The following is a 17038-nucleotide window of genomic DNA, read 5'->3' on the forward strand; positions in this document are numbered from 1 at the left end:
TTTATTTCAGAATGTTTTATGCTAGCATTTATGCTAGAACATTTGGCAAGTCATTTTTACCTAACAAAAGTATAAAACTTTTCTATATATCTTATAATGCAACTGATAACCACGTTCTATAAACATATAGGTACCTATATGTAACACATTTTACAAAATACAGTAATATCTATCTATGTGTAAATATAAAATACAATTTCTATTTCTTAAAACAAAAAAAAACCTGACAACTAAAAACATAAGACAGAGTTAGCATACACCTTTATTTAAAAAAAGCAACAAATAGGAAACAGTGTACAAAAACTAGACATGAGTTTATTACATGATGTCTTTATTTTTAGCACCACCACCATCATCACTTCAACAGCCCTGAACTACTTTACACCTCAGCAGATTAAAAAAACGTAATGGGACCAAAAATATGAAAACAGGGTCTGGTCACATCCTTACAACCACCTTCTAAACACTTGTTTATATGTATTATAAACATTACATCATACAGTATTATTGTCTTAGCTGGGAAATTCATTCACCTTTTTTATAACCAAAATCAGGTAGCAGTCAGAATTTTTAAATATTTTTAAATATTGATATATTGCATTTGCATATTCCCATCAGAATGTTAATACAAGTGAATTCATGTTTTTTTTAAATTTCTGATTAGATTTTAAATTTAATTCTGTGATTCTATTATATTATGCATAATTAGTTTTTAAAAGCTGATAGTTGTATCATGTATATTAATACAACTAGCAGTAAATTAGTTTACGTATTTATTTAAAGTTTACCTGTCATTTTAAATTACGATTGGAAAGTCATTCCATAGAAGACCATAAACAGTAAACAGTAGTCGTTTAATGCTACAGTAATATATAAGAACTATAAACTTACATTTTTGTAGCAGTGTAAATAAATAAGCTAAACCTCAATTTAATTACATTTACATTTACATTTTCAGCATTTAGCAGACGCTTTTTATCCAAAGCGACTTACACAATGAGCAATTGAGGGTTAAGGGCCTTGCTCAGTGACCCAACAGTGGCAACTTGGTGGTGGCGGGGCTTGAACCGGCAACCTTCCGTTTACTAGTCCAGTACCTTAACCACTGAGCTATCACTGGCCTTTATTAGGCCTTAATTAGAAAAGCAAATCTGTGAACAACCAATGGTGTTGCTGTTAAGTGAAATCTGCCCAGCAACAAGCATCTGATTGGATGTTTATCAACTAACAGATTTTTACTCCTGCATTCAATTTACCTAAAAAGTAGGAAAAGTAGGAATTCATGTTATAGATGGAACTAGTGTGTGTGTATGTGTGTATTGATTAATACACAGCAAAGTTGACAAAAATCTCTATAAAAAGTAGATTAATATGCCTAACCAGAATTTCCAGTTCTGTAAGCCCTTTCTTTGCGGTTCCGTAAACCAGTCAGATGAACTGCAAATTACCAACATGACTAACCAGAGATAGTATTAACCAATGAAATTGCTTCATCACATTTAATCCGCCTAGCAACAAGTATCTGATTGGATGTTGGCGTATTAGAAGAAAACCAGAAGGGTGAACAATTGTTCCCTAAATAAGCAGAGATCTATTTTTCTTTATTCTAAAAAGATTTTTTACACTAAAATCACAACTGGGACAAGTCCCATTCAAAAGGTCAGGAAGACAACAAATAAGAAAAAAACAAAAACAATCAAAAATGCTCCCTGTTGAATCATTAACAAGTGTTCAAGAGATCTGCAGAACATCCAGTTTGGCACCAAATCCTGTTTTCAGAAGAGTGAAAAAGTAAGAAGGAAAGCGTTTATATTATATTATATTATATTATATTCTAAGCACTTGCTTATTACAAATGGTCGGGGGAAAAATGAAAATAAAGAGGTTACCCGGCTGTGTTATGTTAAAAGTCTTAACCAGTGAGGAGCCTGTATTCAGGACGCAGATCCCACCTAAACTCCTTACAACCAATAAGCTGCCGTTACTTGTGCAATGTGAAGAGTACAAATATAAATATACTTCATAGTAAAAACAGTGTGCACAGACCGCCTGGCTAAGTCCCAAACCGAATACTATAAACAAAATCATAGACAAAAACAACAGCAATGACCACATTTGGGGTAGTTTTTGGTGTAAGTGTATTGTGTATTTTAGTGAGTCAGTAGTATGTGGTTTGGGATGCAGGCGAACAGGAAGTGAAGATTATTTGTGACATAAGAGTAGTTAATGCCTCTTGGAAGACTTGACAAATCTGTGGATGTGTCCCAAACATACGTGTTTATCATTATTATTATTATTATTATTATAATTATAAGTCATTGTGCTATTGTAGCCTGTTTAGCCAATATTGACAAACCTGCAAGTTGACTAGAGAGATAGCACTAAACATACATTAAACTCAGCTGAAGCGTGGCAGAGCTTAGTAATGCTAAACGTGTGAAAGGCTACGTCTTAAGGTACCACAAGTAAAAACAACAGTAAAAGAACACAAGCGTTTGGGACAGACTTCAGATTTACAAGCGAGACAGACTCACAGAGAACACTTCTGCAAAGTCTGTAGTCATAGACAAACCGATATGTGATGCCAACGCTTAAAAAGTTCAGCTTTCATCGTGTATATTTTTCACAAATGGTTTTAAGGAAAAAATCTATTAAAGCTGTGGAGTTTCACTCCCTTTTCTGCTAAATTAAAATGTGACCGTTTACCTGTAATGCAGCCTGATTTTAAAGTGAACTGGTTATTATAATTGCTATGGATTTATATTACCGTACAGTGTTACGCAGTTTGCACCAGCCCGTCCGTACGGAGACTGATTTTGTATAAAATAAGAGTGCAGCACCATCAAAACTGATCTGAAAGCACCATGTTGTTAAGTGACGCCTAACCCAGAAAGAGAAAGAAAGAAAGAAAGGAGGAAAGAAACCACTTTCACACATGCACTTTCACCTGGAAATGTACTGGCCCCCCAGAGTGGAAATGCTGACTAATTTACTAGTGCAGAACTACTTCTGTTTAAATCTGTAACAGATTTATTGTAATTTAATTGAATTTATTGCAACTGATGCGTCCGAAATCTGTACCCATTTGCAGATGTTTCTTTAGGGATTAAGTTCTTTTATTTGACTACCTTTAATTTTTATGAACTGCGGTGTCTGATGCAAATTATTTGCAAGCTAAGTGCGTTAAAATCAGTGCTTTTTCCCTCCCAGACGATACGGATGATCTGCTTTGATAATCAGATGCGACGTCTTACACAGGCGAAATGGTGCAACCCAGGAAATGACGGCGCGAAACCTGCATGTGTGAAAGTCGCAAAGCCAGGACACGAATGACCCGAGCTGTGAACGTAACAGGGGCTGGAGAGTGAGAACTAGAGACGCCTCAACACTCTGGACCTATAAGGCTGTTTGGTTCGTCGGACACCAGAGCGAGACGGCGGCAGCACCACGAGTTGTAAACAAAATTTAATCAATTAATCAATTATCAAAAAGAAATCATCTGTACAACATTATTAGCTACAAAACAAAAATCCCTGCAGTATTGCTGTAGTGAAGTCTGAGGTTGATGAGAAGGGTCAGTGTGACCAGCCCATCAGATGGCTGACCCGTGCCCTCTCCGTCATGCGCCGGATCCTTCCGGAACGCGACGTGCCCAGGTTGAGGGGGTCTGCAGAGGGCCCCTCGTCCTCAGAGTCATCGTTATACACTACGGTCCGTCGCCCTTGGTTACGCGTGTTTACACACCCAACCTTTGGTGTCCTCTGATCTGACCTTTGATTTCTGAGCTGTGAAGTCTCTTCCTCCCCAAGTTCATCCTCCTCCCCTTCCTCTTCTGAATCCTCCTCCTCCTCCCCTTCCTCTTCTTCTTCTTCTTTAAGTCCCACCTGTTCCTGGACGACCCCCTCCTCGTCTTCGTCTTCCTCCTCGTTCTCGTCCTCGACCCCCTCTTCACTCGAAGCTGCCGGTTCCACGTGCGCCGGTTCCCTACGTGCTCGTTTCAGACACTCCGTCGTTTCCTCTCCTTTCCGCTTTCGCTGAGCGCCGGCGACGGTAGCGGCGCTCGCGGCGGCCACTTCGGCCCTGCGCACGTGCGAGCGCTGAGGTGCCTTGCTGTAGTCGTGGTCGCCGCCCTCGGCGAAGCTGGCCACTTCAGCGTCGCTCGCTTCGCTCCGGGAGGAGGACGAAGAGGAGGAGGAAGAGGACGACGACGACGACGAAGAGTCCGAGCTCTCGGAGTCCGAGCTGTCTTTCCGATCCAGCCGTCTGCGGGACCTTCGACCTCCGTTCGCGAGCGGCCCGTTGCACTGGGCATCTGTGTGTACATAGGACAAACAGGTCAAGGTGTATAGATACGTGTGTACCAGAAATGTATTTCCTTCCCCCCCCGTCTGTATGTAGATGCCTGACCGGCCGATAGCACCACTGGGGATTCGATCCCTGGATCCCAGCAGTAGCGGGCTAGTGTTTTTATGCATCTATACTGTTTGAACACGTGTATACCTCCTCTTCTGCTTAACGTTCTGCTGCGTGTGACTCTGTTACTTTCTGGTAGCCCCGAGGATGAGGATGGTGACGGTGAAGATAAAGACACTCGGCTTTCATCCTCCTCACTATCAGCACCATCTTTATCAGGGTCTGAATCCGAGCCTTAAGCAAACACACATTACACACGCTAAATACAATACACAGGGATACGAGTGATCACACACACACACACACACACACACACACACACAGGAAACTATTCTCTACCGATCTATTATTAAAATGCCCAACCCTGCCTTTTATAAAACGAGCTGCTTTCTTTCACCTGCTTCCACATTTAGGGTTACTCTAACCCATACCCCTCTTCCCCACACACACACACACACACACACACACACACACACACACACACACACACACACACCTTCAGAGGGCTGCTGTGAGCGGTTCCTGCTGCTGATCTGCTGTGGGGTCTTCGTTTTCTTCAAAGACTTGGACTTTCCTTTGGGACTGCAAACACACACTCGTCACTAGTACACTTACATTAGGGGATAATAAATAAATAGTGTCCATTTGATAGAACACCACAGATGAAAGACATTATTTAGCCTTCTAAAAAGTCATGATTGGGTCTGTATCAAGTGGAGTGATCAGTGTTGTGGATTCCGGGTTCATCTCTTTTGATGGAGCCGATGTTCTCCAAGCAGGTTTAACTGCCATACGATGCCATGTGAGTGGCATCATGAGAAAGATCTTGCGGTTTAGAGATAGTGTTATATATAGTGTTATAGATTCCAGATTTGTAGCTGTTTTGTGAGCGGGTAAAGCACAACTTTAGCAGCAATAGATGGACAGGCCACTCCACCTACCACTAGGCTTAGGTGGGTGAACGAGTATGTGTTCAGCGTGTAGGTTTTTACCTGTCTGGCGGCGGTTCCTGTAGCCTCTTGGTGTAACTCTGCCTTTGCTGACTGCGTCTTTGGTTCTGAACAGCCAGCTTGTAATCGGAAATGATGGGGATGATGTGGTGCTCGAAAAATGCTGACAAACTCAGAGTCATACTGAAGATCTGCGAAGAAAAAACAGATTTATGTATTTATAAGCATAAACTAACCAAAAAAAAAAGATCAGATATTCACGATATAGCTGAAAGTATATGAACACCGGTGTCCACATGGTTTTGGGGTGTGGGTCTCACCCTGGACTTCTTGTTAGGAGTGTAGGCTCTGGAGTTGCTGAAGATGAGCCGGACGTCTTTGGCGAATTCCACGGGATTCTCATAATTTCCTCCGACCTGAGTCTCCATCACCGTTCCCAGGTCCATAGGAGTGTCGATAATGTCCCTGTAGTCCTGCATAGAAATGGTGGGATGGGGGGGGCATGTGTCAGTTTAGATGTATAAATAATAGAAAGAAAGTGTGCACAAAAAAGCAAATTCAACCGATTGTAAATGAAGCGAGTTACCGGATAGCTGAAGAGGTCCACCGGTTGGCGGAAGGGTTCAGAGTCGGGGCTGGCAATCATCTTCCTGATCAGCTTTTCACACTGATCATACCACGCTCGCACATCAAACACCACCCCTCGCCTCTGAGCCGCCTGACTGGACCTCTGCTCGGGAAAAACAACACTCACGCTTATTACTGCATATTATAATTATGAAACATTTAAGTATCTGGTCTTGTCTCGCCTATAAACATCTGATACTTTAAGAACGCTTTCTGATTTAGTCCATACCGATTCGTGACTCACCTTCTGACCGGTCGACGTTCCTGGAGCGTCTGAATCAATGTCAACATCCTCCTGAAAAAAGGACAACAATCCAAACCATGTAGACTTTTTTTTACCAGCAGCCAAAGTACAAAGTAAACAGCTAATCCACCTAATAGCATACACACTCTTACTTACCTCTTCTTCATTAGCACTGCTGATCTCCGACTTCACCTTATTGTACAGCTCCAGGATATCAGTACAGCTCTGATCGCTTTAAAACACACACACACACACACACACACACACACACACGATTCCATTCAATACGTCACAGAAGCAGCAACAAGCACTCAACGTGCACCCGAACGGCTGTAGAAAGGCGCCTCACCCGATAAAGTGCAGCAGGACGTCCGTGACGGCTTTAGCTGAAGTGACGATGGGGCTGTGCGGCTCGTTGAAGGTCCGCGCGTTGTGCTCGATGTACCGAACCTCCCACATGAGCGCCGAAATCCTCCTGCACAGACAGATTCATAGAAACGTTACCTAAGGCTGAACCTCGCAATGCCTTGTGCCCAGTGTTTAGCAGTGCAAACAGATTTTCCACAACCTTGACCCGGATAAATATGAAAATGAGAAATTACAAAACAAACAGAAATCCATACAAAGTGTGTGTGAGCAAACGGGTACCTGTAGAACCTGTGTACCAGTCTCATTCTGATGGTAGTGAGATCAGTAGGATATGCCACCACAGTGCAGTAGAGAGGATAGTCCCTCAGATCCACAGGACAGGAAAACGCCTTCGCTATGTCTGTACACACACACACAATTGAGAAAAAGGAAATAAATGTCGTCATGTTTAGTTCTGAAACTGTAATGGTCTTAATTTTAGTGATAGGGACTGAAATAGGGGAAAAACTAAGATGATACCCAGCATGAGCAGCTGATCTATAGCGGTGATGACTCTCTCACACTCTTCGTCACGAGTATGAGCCCCCCACTCTCCGTCCTGCGGTTGGTACAGGAGCGACTCGAGCTCCTCCTCCGTAACTGGTACGCTGTCGCCGATCTCATCAGGGACCGGAGCTGTAGAGGGTCCAAAATCAATTTTATTAGTAAACGTTTATATCCGGATGTATCTGTTTTTTTCATCCTCATATATACAAACACTTGCCTTCATCGGGTATGGGCTCCATGTCCCACGGGCTCATTTTCTCCCCCTCGCCGTTATCCCACCTGAGGAAGAAACAAAAGGTAGAGAATGAGGTACAGGCAGCAGGTACAGACCTGCAAATCTCCCGGACGAGCGTAAATAAAATAAACAAGGAACGCACTTGACTGCGTAGCACTGGAACAGGCTGTCTGGATATTCTGGCTGGTATGGCTGCTGGCTCTCCACTGTTCCGAACCACCAAGCATCGTCAATTATGCTCCTGAACCGCTGCTCTACACACACACACACACACAGGCGAAAAACTATTCACAAAAATTCAAAACACTCTATGCAATGCATTTACATAAAGGTGGACAGATTTATTAGATTAGATTATGTACCTGGGAAGAAAATCGGCAGCCTAGGTATATAATCTGATTGCCTCAGCAACCTGGACTACAGGATCAGATCAAATATTAAAAAAAAGACGTCTTACCGGGTTGCCAGTTGCGATCTTTGGCCTCGTTGTAAAATTGTTGTAGCACCAAAAAATCAATGACATCAGGCATATCATGATACCTGTTCAAGGAGCAAGCATTAATAAATATAGGTTACAAATAGGCAGCTTATTTATATATGTGTATATATTTTATACATAGTGTGTGTGTGTGCGCGTGCATACTTCAAGCTGAAGGAGTCGCCAGTCATTTTCCCTGAGAGCGGGTCCAGGAAGGCCAGTTTGAGACAGCAGAGTGTGGGTGGACCCATCTCGTACTTTATACCCACCACCTTCACACACTCCTGATCCTGTAGAAACACACACACACACACACACACACACACACACGTTTGCTACTCACAGATACACGGCCTTTAAACTAATCACAACTTGCATAGAATGTCGACAGGACTGGACTGTGTGTGTGTGTGTGTGTGTGTGTGTGTGATACCCTGAGATTCAGTCTGTTCCACGGCTGTTTTTGGGGGTTGATGCTGTAGACTTTGGCACGTCGCACCGCCCGCACATACGCCTGGTGACCCTGCCGGAAATATATCAGCTACGGAAAGAGAGAGACCAAGAATCATCAAGAATCGGAGGGGACGTGTATTAGGTGTGTGTGTGTGTGTGTGTGTGTGTGTGTGTGTGTGTGTGTTGTTACCTCATCCCCCATCTGAGGTAGGAATGGAGATCGTCTGGGTACCACCTCCTTAATCCATGATGGGGGGAGCCATTCCTCGAGATCACCAGCGGGAACAGCCTACACGGGCAAATCAGTCATTACTTTACCCACATTCAGCTGTATAGAACGAGCAGAGAACATGCAAAACTGTAACCGACCTTCTGCTTGGATTGTTTGGGTTTCTTTTTCTCCTCCTCCACCTCCTCTTCCTCCTCCTTCTTCTTCTTGTTCTTCTTGCCGCGGTCCTCGCCCTCGTCCTCCGAGCTGCTGCTCCTGGCCAGACGGGCCGGCCTTCTGACGGGTCGTTTGGGAGGCTGAAGGTTGATGCCCGCGTCCGCCGTCCAATCGGAATACTCGCTCGAAGAGTCACTGGAAATAAAAGGAAAGCGATTTTAGTATGTGTGTGAACTGTTACTGTGTAAGCAGAGCCGTGAAGGGGGGGTAACGTGTGTAAACCTCGAGCTGCTGGCGTTCTCCCACTGAGCTTCAGCTTCGGATGAGGCGTCGCTGTTCTCGTTCTGATCTTCCTCCTCCTGCTACACACACACACACACACACACACACACTTAGCTCCTCAGTCGACTCAGGAATGCTCATCCTTTATTAAGCCTCGTGTCCTACCTCTCCATCACTTTCTGATTCGCTACCGCCGTTGGCGTCATCGACCGTGCGCCTCCGTGTTCGCGTGGACCGCGTCTGATACGCATGTCTCTTCTCCTGCCGTTTCCTCTGAGGTCTCCGCAGCGACCGAACCGAATCCTCGACCGGCTCGGTCTAAAGAAACACAGGAAATCGCATCAGCCGACGTTAAGACTTTTGGCCCGGCGAGTAACCGGGTGTAAAACTCACCGGGGCGGAACTGGCGGGTTTTTTCTTCTTCTCCGTGTTGTACAGCGAACACTCCAGATCTCCTTTAGCTACTCGACTCTCCTCCATGATCCTGCACACACACACACACACACACACACACACAGTAACGTGTTAACTGTTCATCTTTCAAACTGATTGCATTATGTAGAGATATGAGGGGCTCATGAGTGGTGCTGAGCCTCCTACTGCTGGGTTTGAATACTCAGCAGTGCTATCGGCCAGTCAGGCATCTACACAGACATGATTGGCTATGTCTGGAGGGGGTTATGCGAGGTCCTGCAAAGGATTGGTGTCCTGTCCGGGTTGTTTAAGTGCACTGCACCCAGCGATTCCAGAAAAAAAAAAAAAAGACAGACCCACCGCAACCCTGACCATTTGTATTTTGTACTTTAATAAGATCAGGTACCTGAACACTCCTGACGGGATCTCGGTGACGACCACGCGCCGGCTCCAGGCCATCAGGTCTCTCTCTGTGGCGATCTGACTGCGGGGCGCGTTGTCGTGCATCTGCCGGACCCCCTCCACCTGACCGCTCCTGCGCAGGCCAACGTTAGGGGGCGACAGAGGACCGCCGGCTCCTTCGGCATCTGAGCAGCAACACAGCGTTATGATGTCATAATATTATAATGACATAATGTTATAATAGCAGAACAGAACATCAAGCGGGTACCAAAACGTTTTGGGAACTGTGTATGTCCCGCTATTCTGACCTGCAGCTTGGTCTCCTGGGTTGAGACTCTCGTCTTGCTGGTGTTGCAGTTGTCGGATCAGGTTGTCTAGCGGACTATCCTCCTGACCCTCATCTGCCGTCTGCTGGCCAATCACCTGCTCCACCACCTCCCCATCACCTAGAGAACAAGAAAAAGCAAACCTTCGGATAAAAAAAAAAAATAAAAAAAATCCAGCCTCGATGATAAATGTACATGTATGATCCAGGCAGTCCGAACGTTACCGTTAGCCATGTAGCCTAACTGAGGCACCAGCTGCTCGTCTTTGCAGTTCTCCCGGCCGGGTACGAGGCGCTGGAAGTGCAGGGGATGCGGGTTGCCATCGACGTCCACGAGAAACGGCGGCGGCATGAGGTGGGGCGCCTGCTGCGTTTGCTCGTCCAGAACGTAGTTGTTGGAGTCGCGGATCAACGGCCGGTAATCCGTATGGAAGAACATCTGATCTGGAATCTGAGGGGGCGACAGGAGAACGTCTATCTACATGCTTCATTCGGGGAAAGAACCCAGTCCACCTCGTCCCATAGCCCGTACTCACCTTCTGATACGGCTGGCTGCAGCCAAAGCCGAAGATGAGAAGATGCCCGTGCGAGTCGGTGCAGGCAAAGTGCTGCCCATCCGCGGAGAACTTGCAGTCGAACACTGCTCCATGACCCTGACCTTCGATCTGACGGAGAGAGCGCATGCACGAGGCATTTTGAAAGAGGGGTTGGATTCTTATGACCAATATATGGCCAAAAGTATTAAAACACAATATACAAATTGCTTTTATTATCAAGGGTCTAACAGGACACACAGTATGAACCACACACGTAAGCAGGGTAACACAGCAGCTCGTCCCCACTCACCATGTTGAAGTAGTTGCGTATTTTGGTGCCTTTGTTGAGGTCCCAGATGTAAATGTTGCCATCGTGCCCAGCCGACAGCATAATGCGCCAGTCGAAGGGGTGCGGTTCCAAAACGAACACCTCATCGTCGTGACCCTACAGCCAGTCAGAAGCTCCGATTAATAAAACCATCCACATGTCTCACATCCCGATACCGTGTTACCATTCCGGATTTATTTTAACGGAGACGCAAACACGTACCGAGAGCACGTGGAGCAGCTGGCCGGTCGAGGAGTTCCAGACCTTGAGCAGGAGATTGGACACGGCGGTGACGACCGTTCGGTCGCTGCGGTCCCACGCGATCATCGTCACTACCAGTTTGGTGGTCTTGTCCTCCCCTACTGCGGCAGAGCTCCTGCAGGACGTGTAGACACGATTTAAATTAATCATGCAGGCTAAATGCTTCCTAAAAATCAGATCTACTGCACATTTCCTCACACACACACACACTGTATTACCCAGGCAGTTTGGTGCTCATGTCCAGTACCGTGCTCCTCCACTCCTGCTGCTGGTAGGTCCAGATCCGTGCCGTACCATCCCGACTGCCGCTCACGAACCTCAGACTGCAGAGATGAATAAATAAACGTATTTACATCAGTAACAGCAAGGTGCAAATCTGACACGGCTGCCTTAAAACTACACATAGCCAGATGCCCGATTGGCCAATAGCACTGATCCCAGCGGTAGTGGGCTAGCGCTATTTACCGCTGTGCCACCTGAGCAAGTGTTTAGTACTCACCTGTCGCTGTTGTTGCAGAACTGCACCGCAACCACTTTGTCCTAGAGAGAACAACAAAAAAGTAGCTTTAAATCCCAAAAGTAAAATGATTTAAACGTTAGGTGCGTCCTGATCTTCCCTCTCTCTTATTGGAACGTTATACTTCCCACACTTACCCTCCGCTTCCAATCCCTTCATCTGTCTGCTTATCTATCTATGCGTTCTGTACACACACACACACACACACGCGTTCTCTCTCACCGTGTGCGAGTCCAGGTCCGACAGCTTCACAGGAGCCTCCGCGCCCAAGTAATACACCCTGATGCCATGATCCGTCCCTCCAGTGGCCAGAAACATCCCACCTGAGGTGAGAGGTCACAGAAGGTTAACACATAATGCATTTTATTCCTGTGTGTGTGTGTGTGTGTGTGTGTGTGTGTGTCTTTCTGTGCCTGCGTGCTCACCAGTACTGAAGGAACAGCAGGTGATTTGAGTCCCGGGGCGAGAACGCTCCACAAACTTCACTGGCCCGTCACTACACACAATTCCATTCATAGCATTAAGCAGACGCTTCAATCCGAAACACATACAATTAGGACCGAATACAATGCAAGAAATTAGGAGTTAAGGGCCTAGATGGGCATTGGTATGTACGTCATGCCGTTTAATGCAGACATAATCGGTCTCAAAACACACAAACACACACTTACGAGATCTTCATGGTGAGGCTGTCCCACTGCCAGAAGCACACCATGCCGTCGGCTCCCGTCGAGGCAAGGTACCGCATAGAACCGGCCGCGGATGGAGAGAACTACACACAGACAGACCACAAGAACGTGGCATGAGTAGTTAAAAAGATAAACACACACACACACATATAGCACAGTCATGCTGGAACAGGAAAGAGCCTTCCCTAAATAATGATTCACGGAAGTGTTGGCAACAGGTGTGGCTAAAGAACTAGAACTTAGTAAGTAGGAAGGGGTGTCCATGTAGTTTTGGACATATAATGTGTGTGTGTGTGTGTGTATACATATGCACCGAGTTCCAGCCCCCAATGGCAGTGTAATGACACAAGTCCCAGTTTCCCATAATGCCACTGTAACCCATTGGAACCAGAATCCAGTCAGACAACATTACCTGTGCCAGTGCCACCAAAACCAGTCCAACCACGGTTGTGGCACCACCAGTAGTCATTGTTTTTATACCACGAACCTGTATGGAGGTGATGGAGGTGGTGTGCCCCTGCAGGACGGTGATGGGCGCGCAGGTCCGGAGGCACCAGACCCGGATCATCTTATCGCAGCCGGCCGAGGCGAGAAGCGTGTTCTCGTAATTCACCGCCATGTCGGAAATCTCGGCCGCATGCCCTCGCAGCGTTGCCAGCAGGCGCCCGTCATCTGTCGTCCAGATCTTCACCAGGCAGTCGTCCGAACCCTGGCAGAGAGGAGCCGTAAAATACACAAGCCAAACACACACACACACACACACACACAAAATCTGTTTATTTTTTATACCGTAAAGATGCGTCGGCCTGTTCGGTCGAACGCGACACAGTAAACCGAGGACAGATGTCCCAGAATCCTCCTGTGCATCTTCATGTGCTGGTAGGTGCAAGATGGCAGAGCGTGCCCAAAGCGGGCCACTCCCGTCATCCGTCGACCACCCATAATCGACACTGTGGAGAGAAGAGAGATTTGTACTGTGTATATACGTATGTAAGTACTCGATATGACCACAAGTACGTGGACGCCAGTTCACGATCAAAAGTTTCAGGGAACGAGACGTACCAGCGTTTGCCGGTTTGGGAAAGTTGAGGGGCGGTTCGGGAGGCCGCCCCCTGTGAAGGGCTGCTACCGCAGAACCCGTCCATACTGTGTGAGAACAACCTGACAGAGAGAGAGAGAGAGAGAGAGAGTTAGACATCATCATTTCCTCTTTATGGTCCAATCCAAAGCGCTTCCGTCGTAAGTGTGTGCGGCTCTCACTCTTTGCGGTACGCAGCAGCGACTGTCGGCCGCTCCCCAGCAGACTGCGCACTCCTGGTACGCTGGGAGGAACGTGTGCATCCACCAGCGGGCACAGCTGCTCACACACACGCAGCAGGTAATCTGCAGGAATATGCTGGTTCAGCTCCACCTGAACACACACGCGCGTGCACACACACACACACACACCAGAAAATCAGCCATGTTCTTGTGAAGGAATGATAACTTTTTGTGATGGAACAAGATCTTAGACCTTCAGGGCACCTTCGGGATGTAGATATCAACAGTGATAGCTCAGTGGTTAAGGTACTGGACTAGTAAACAGACGGTTGATGGTTCAACCCCCCCCCGCCACCACCAAGTTGCCACTGTCGGGTCCCTGAGCGAGGCCCTTAACACTCAATTGCTCATCGTGTAAGTCACTCTGGATAAAAGCGTCCGCTAAATGCTGAAAATGTAAATGTCAATATAGTTTAAAATCTTTCAGGACCCTGGAGCTGTTCTGAGAGGAACCCAGTAGTAGTGTGGTGTTCCTAATAGAGTAGCCAACAGGTCTGAGAGGCGTGTGGATCAAAATTCCCAAGGAACACTTCCATAAGCTGATGGAATTAAAGCTACAAATGATAAAGGAGACACAAAAAGCGAAAATCATTGTTTAATTCTACCCAGTATTAATTCTGTGTTTCTAATAAAGAGGAAAATGATCAAATAGAGTGACGTGTTTTCTCATTTATATACATACACATGTACAGTACAATAACATTCGTTTTCCGCATATACCAGCTTGTTTGAAAGCTGGGGTCAGAGCACAGGGTCAGCCGTTGTACGGCGCCTCTGGAGCAAACAGGGTTAGGGGCCCAACACTGGCTGCCACTGTCCCCGTAAAGTGAAATGAATAAAAAAATCCTGAGGAGTGTTACCAAAAACGACCAGAGTTTGCATGTTCTCCCCGTGTCCGCGTAGGGTTTACTCCGGGAGCTCCGGTTTCCTCCCACAGTCCAAAGACGTGCAAGTGAGGTGAACTGGAGACATTAAATTGTCCATGACTGTGTTCGATATAACCTTGTGAACTGATTAATCTTGTCAAGTCAAGTCAACTTTATTTATATAGCGCGTTTTACAATAGACATTGTCTCAAAGCAACTTTACAAAATCCAGGACCAACAGATAGAAAAACCCCTGTTGAGCAATCTTGTGTAACGAGTAACTACTGATCCTGTCATGAATGTAACCGAAGTGTGTAAAACTTGACGTTAAAATCCTAATAAACAAACAAACAAACACCACAACAAGTGTGAGGTGTTCCTAACAAAGTGGCCACCGAGTGCGGCTGTCTGGCCATGCGGGTGGTTATACTGGCTCTGCGAGTTGTCTTCAGGGATTCGGCATTTGATTGGCTGTTGCGTTTGAGTGACGCAAGGTTCAACCAATCGGACATCGTGGTGGTTCGGCTGGCTCTCAAGCCCCGCCCCTTTCCAAGCGGCACAAAGACTTGTTAGTAAATATAATAAATATAAAAAGAGCGAAAAGTTAAAATCACACCGATCTGAGCTCAAAGCCTTAAAGATTCTTATTCAAGCTATAATACACGATCAGGAACGACTTGGGTTATATTCTTCCACTTAAAAAAACACTCTAAACAGACATTAATGATGAAAGTTGTATTTGTGTGATTATTTATATTTATTAGATTTACTCACCCAATCCTGGAAATCTCGTCTATAAGGTTTAGCTTCCCAGCTCCAGCGCTTCGGGATGATCTGCACCCGGCCGGATGGAGTCAAATAAAGAGAAATAAAACAATATTGTTCAGTAAACGCGCAAATCTCGACGGATGACGGATGCTGCGAACGAACTGTCAATAATTCGCAGCGAAAATCAGCCGTTGTGTATAAAAGAGCTCAGAATGAAGCTTCACTCACCTCATACAGCTCCAGCTCCTCCCGCAGTAGCTGCACAACAACACAGCTCAGCTTTAATATCCGCACAACACGCGTTTCATCCCTTTATTCAACCGTCATGACATTAATGCTCGTATTTCACTCACCTGCGCCGATTTCTGACACGGTCCCGACTGCAGAAATCTGACTATCAGGAAATATAGCTCTGCAAACAAGAAGTTCAGAGTTAGCCTAGCCTAGCTTAGCTTAGCCCCAGAGCTACAGGCTAGCTAAATGAGGAATAATTTAAGTATAATAAATGTTATAGACAATCAAGCAGAGTGAAAAAAAGAAACACAGATGTGCTGTTTAAATGCCCACCGGCTTCAATTTGTGAACACTGATGCGCCGCCATGGCCCCGGTGTCGGGCTCGGGCTGTAGCCGGAGAACAGTCGACTCTGCTCGGCTGGGTTATTTTAGCTTCAGCGGCCCTGTTTGAATTGTTCCCTCATCGTGCGGCCTTTTTTACTCCATACGCCCTCTAGTGGTGCGCTATGATTTGTCACTTGCAGTACCTATTACTGCCCATAGAGGGCGAAATTAACCCTTTATTTATTAATGTACTTATTTATTAGGATTTTAACGTCATGTTTTACACTTTGGTTACACTCATGACAGAAACGATAGTTACTCGTTACACAAGATTCATCAGTTCACAAGTTCAATGTTAAACACTCCAATTCACCTCACTTGCATGTTTTTGGACCGTTTGAGGAAACCCACACAGACACGGGGAGAACATGCAAGCTCCACATAGAAAGGACCCGGACCACCTCACCTGGGGATCGAACCCAGGACCTTCTTGCTGTGAGGCGACAGTGCTACCCACCAAGCCACCCCCAAAATTAACCAATCCTAAATAGTGTCACACTTCACCGGGAAACAACAGGAATACCCTGGACATGGTGGCACCAGTACATCGCAGAGCAACAGCCTTCCACTCCATCCGACATAGCTATTCATGTCTTGGTAAGACGCCTGGCCGGCCAGCCAGATAGCACGGCTGAGAATCAAACCCAGATCTGTGGTGTGCTTTTTATTCATTCAACAGGACCCATGTTGCCGATACCATACAAGGACAAAATATCAGAAACAAAAAGAGGCAATAAAGAGCAAAGCGCTAACATTTCTTATCAATTTAATACTTTATTATTATTATTATTACAATTTATACAATCTGCAAAACAATCTGAGTAAAAGTCAAAGCTTCAAGAAATGTATATCAATTTTAGAATTTCCTAAGGTTTGGTGCTACTGAAAAGCAGGTAAGCACATTTGTGAGCGACCACGTCGGTTCCTTTGTACAGAAGATCAGATTTTCTTTAGTCTGATTCTCTCCTTTGAAGCTGATGATTGAACACTTTCCGGCAGGCGGATTTAATT

The 17038-nt window shown here is 45.8% G+C and overlaps 1 protein-coding gene across 1 annotated transcript; it reads right to left on the bottom strand.

Annotated features, from left to right (window-relative positions):
- Positions 1 to 249: 249 nt before the first annotated feature.
- brwd3 (bromodomain and WD repeat domain containing 3) lies at positions 250 to 16096 on the bottom strand. The gene is made up of 40 exons (XM_062988251.1): positions 15976 to 16096; positions 15762 to 15820; positions 15637 to 15666; positions 15415 to 15474; positions 13715 to 13865; positions 13517 to 13615; positions 13244 to 13404; positions 12942 to 13163; positions 12437 to 12537; positions 12191 to 12261; positions 11988 to 12088; positions 11748 to 11788; positions 11467 to 11571; positions 11210 to 11363; positions 10970 to 11104; positions 10660 to 10788; positions 10349 to 10574; positions 10107 to 10244; positions 9803 to 9983; positions 9376 to 9466; positions 9148 to 9300; positions 8983 to 9062; positions 8685 to 8895; positions 8506 to 8604; positions 8296 to 8403; positions 8028 to 8152; positions 7842 to 7924; positions 7527 to 7638; positions 7367 to 7428; positions 7123 to 7278; positions 6883 to 7003; positions 6584 to 6709; positions 6391 to 6466; positions 6235 to 6285; positions 5950 to 6093; positions 5684 to 5836; positions 5406 to 5554; positions 4910 to 4995; positions 4501 to 4647; positions 250 to 4312 (listed from the first exon to the last, which is right to left on the bottom strand). The coding sequence occupies exons 1-40, from the start codon at positions 16007 to 16009 to the stop codon at positions 3576 to 3578; spliced, it is 5268 nt and encodes a 1755-aa protein (XP_062844321.1). The 5' UTR covers positions 16010 to 16096; the 3' UTR covers positions 250 to 3575.
- Positions 16097 to 17038: the final 942 nt, after the last annotated feature.

This window comes from Trichomycterus rosablanca, chromosome 26 (genome assembly GCF_030014385.1).
Source record: "Trichomycterus rosablanca isolate fTriRos1 chromosome 26, fTriRos1.hap1, whole genome shotgun sequence".
Classification (NCBI taxonomy): domain Eukaryota; kingdom Metazoa; phylum Chordata; class Actinopteri; order Siluriformes; family Trichomycteridae; genus Trichomycterus; species Trichomycterus rosablanca.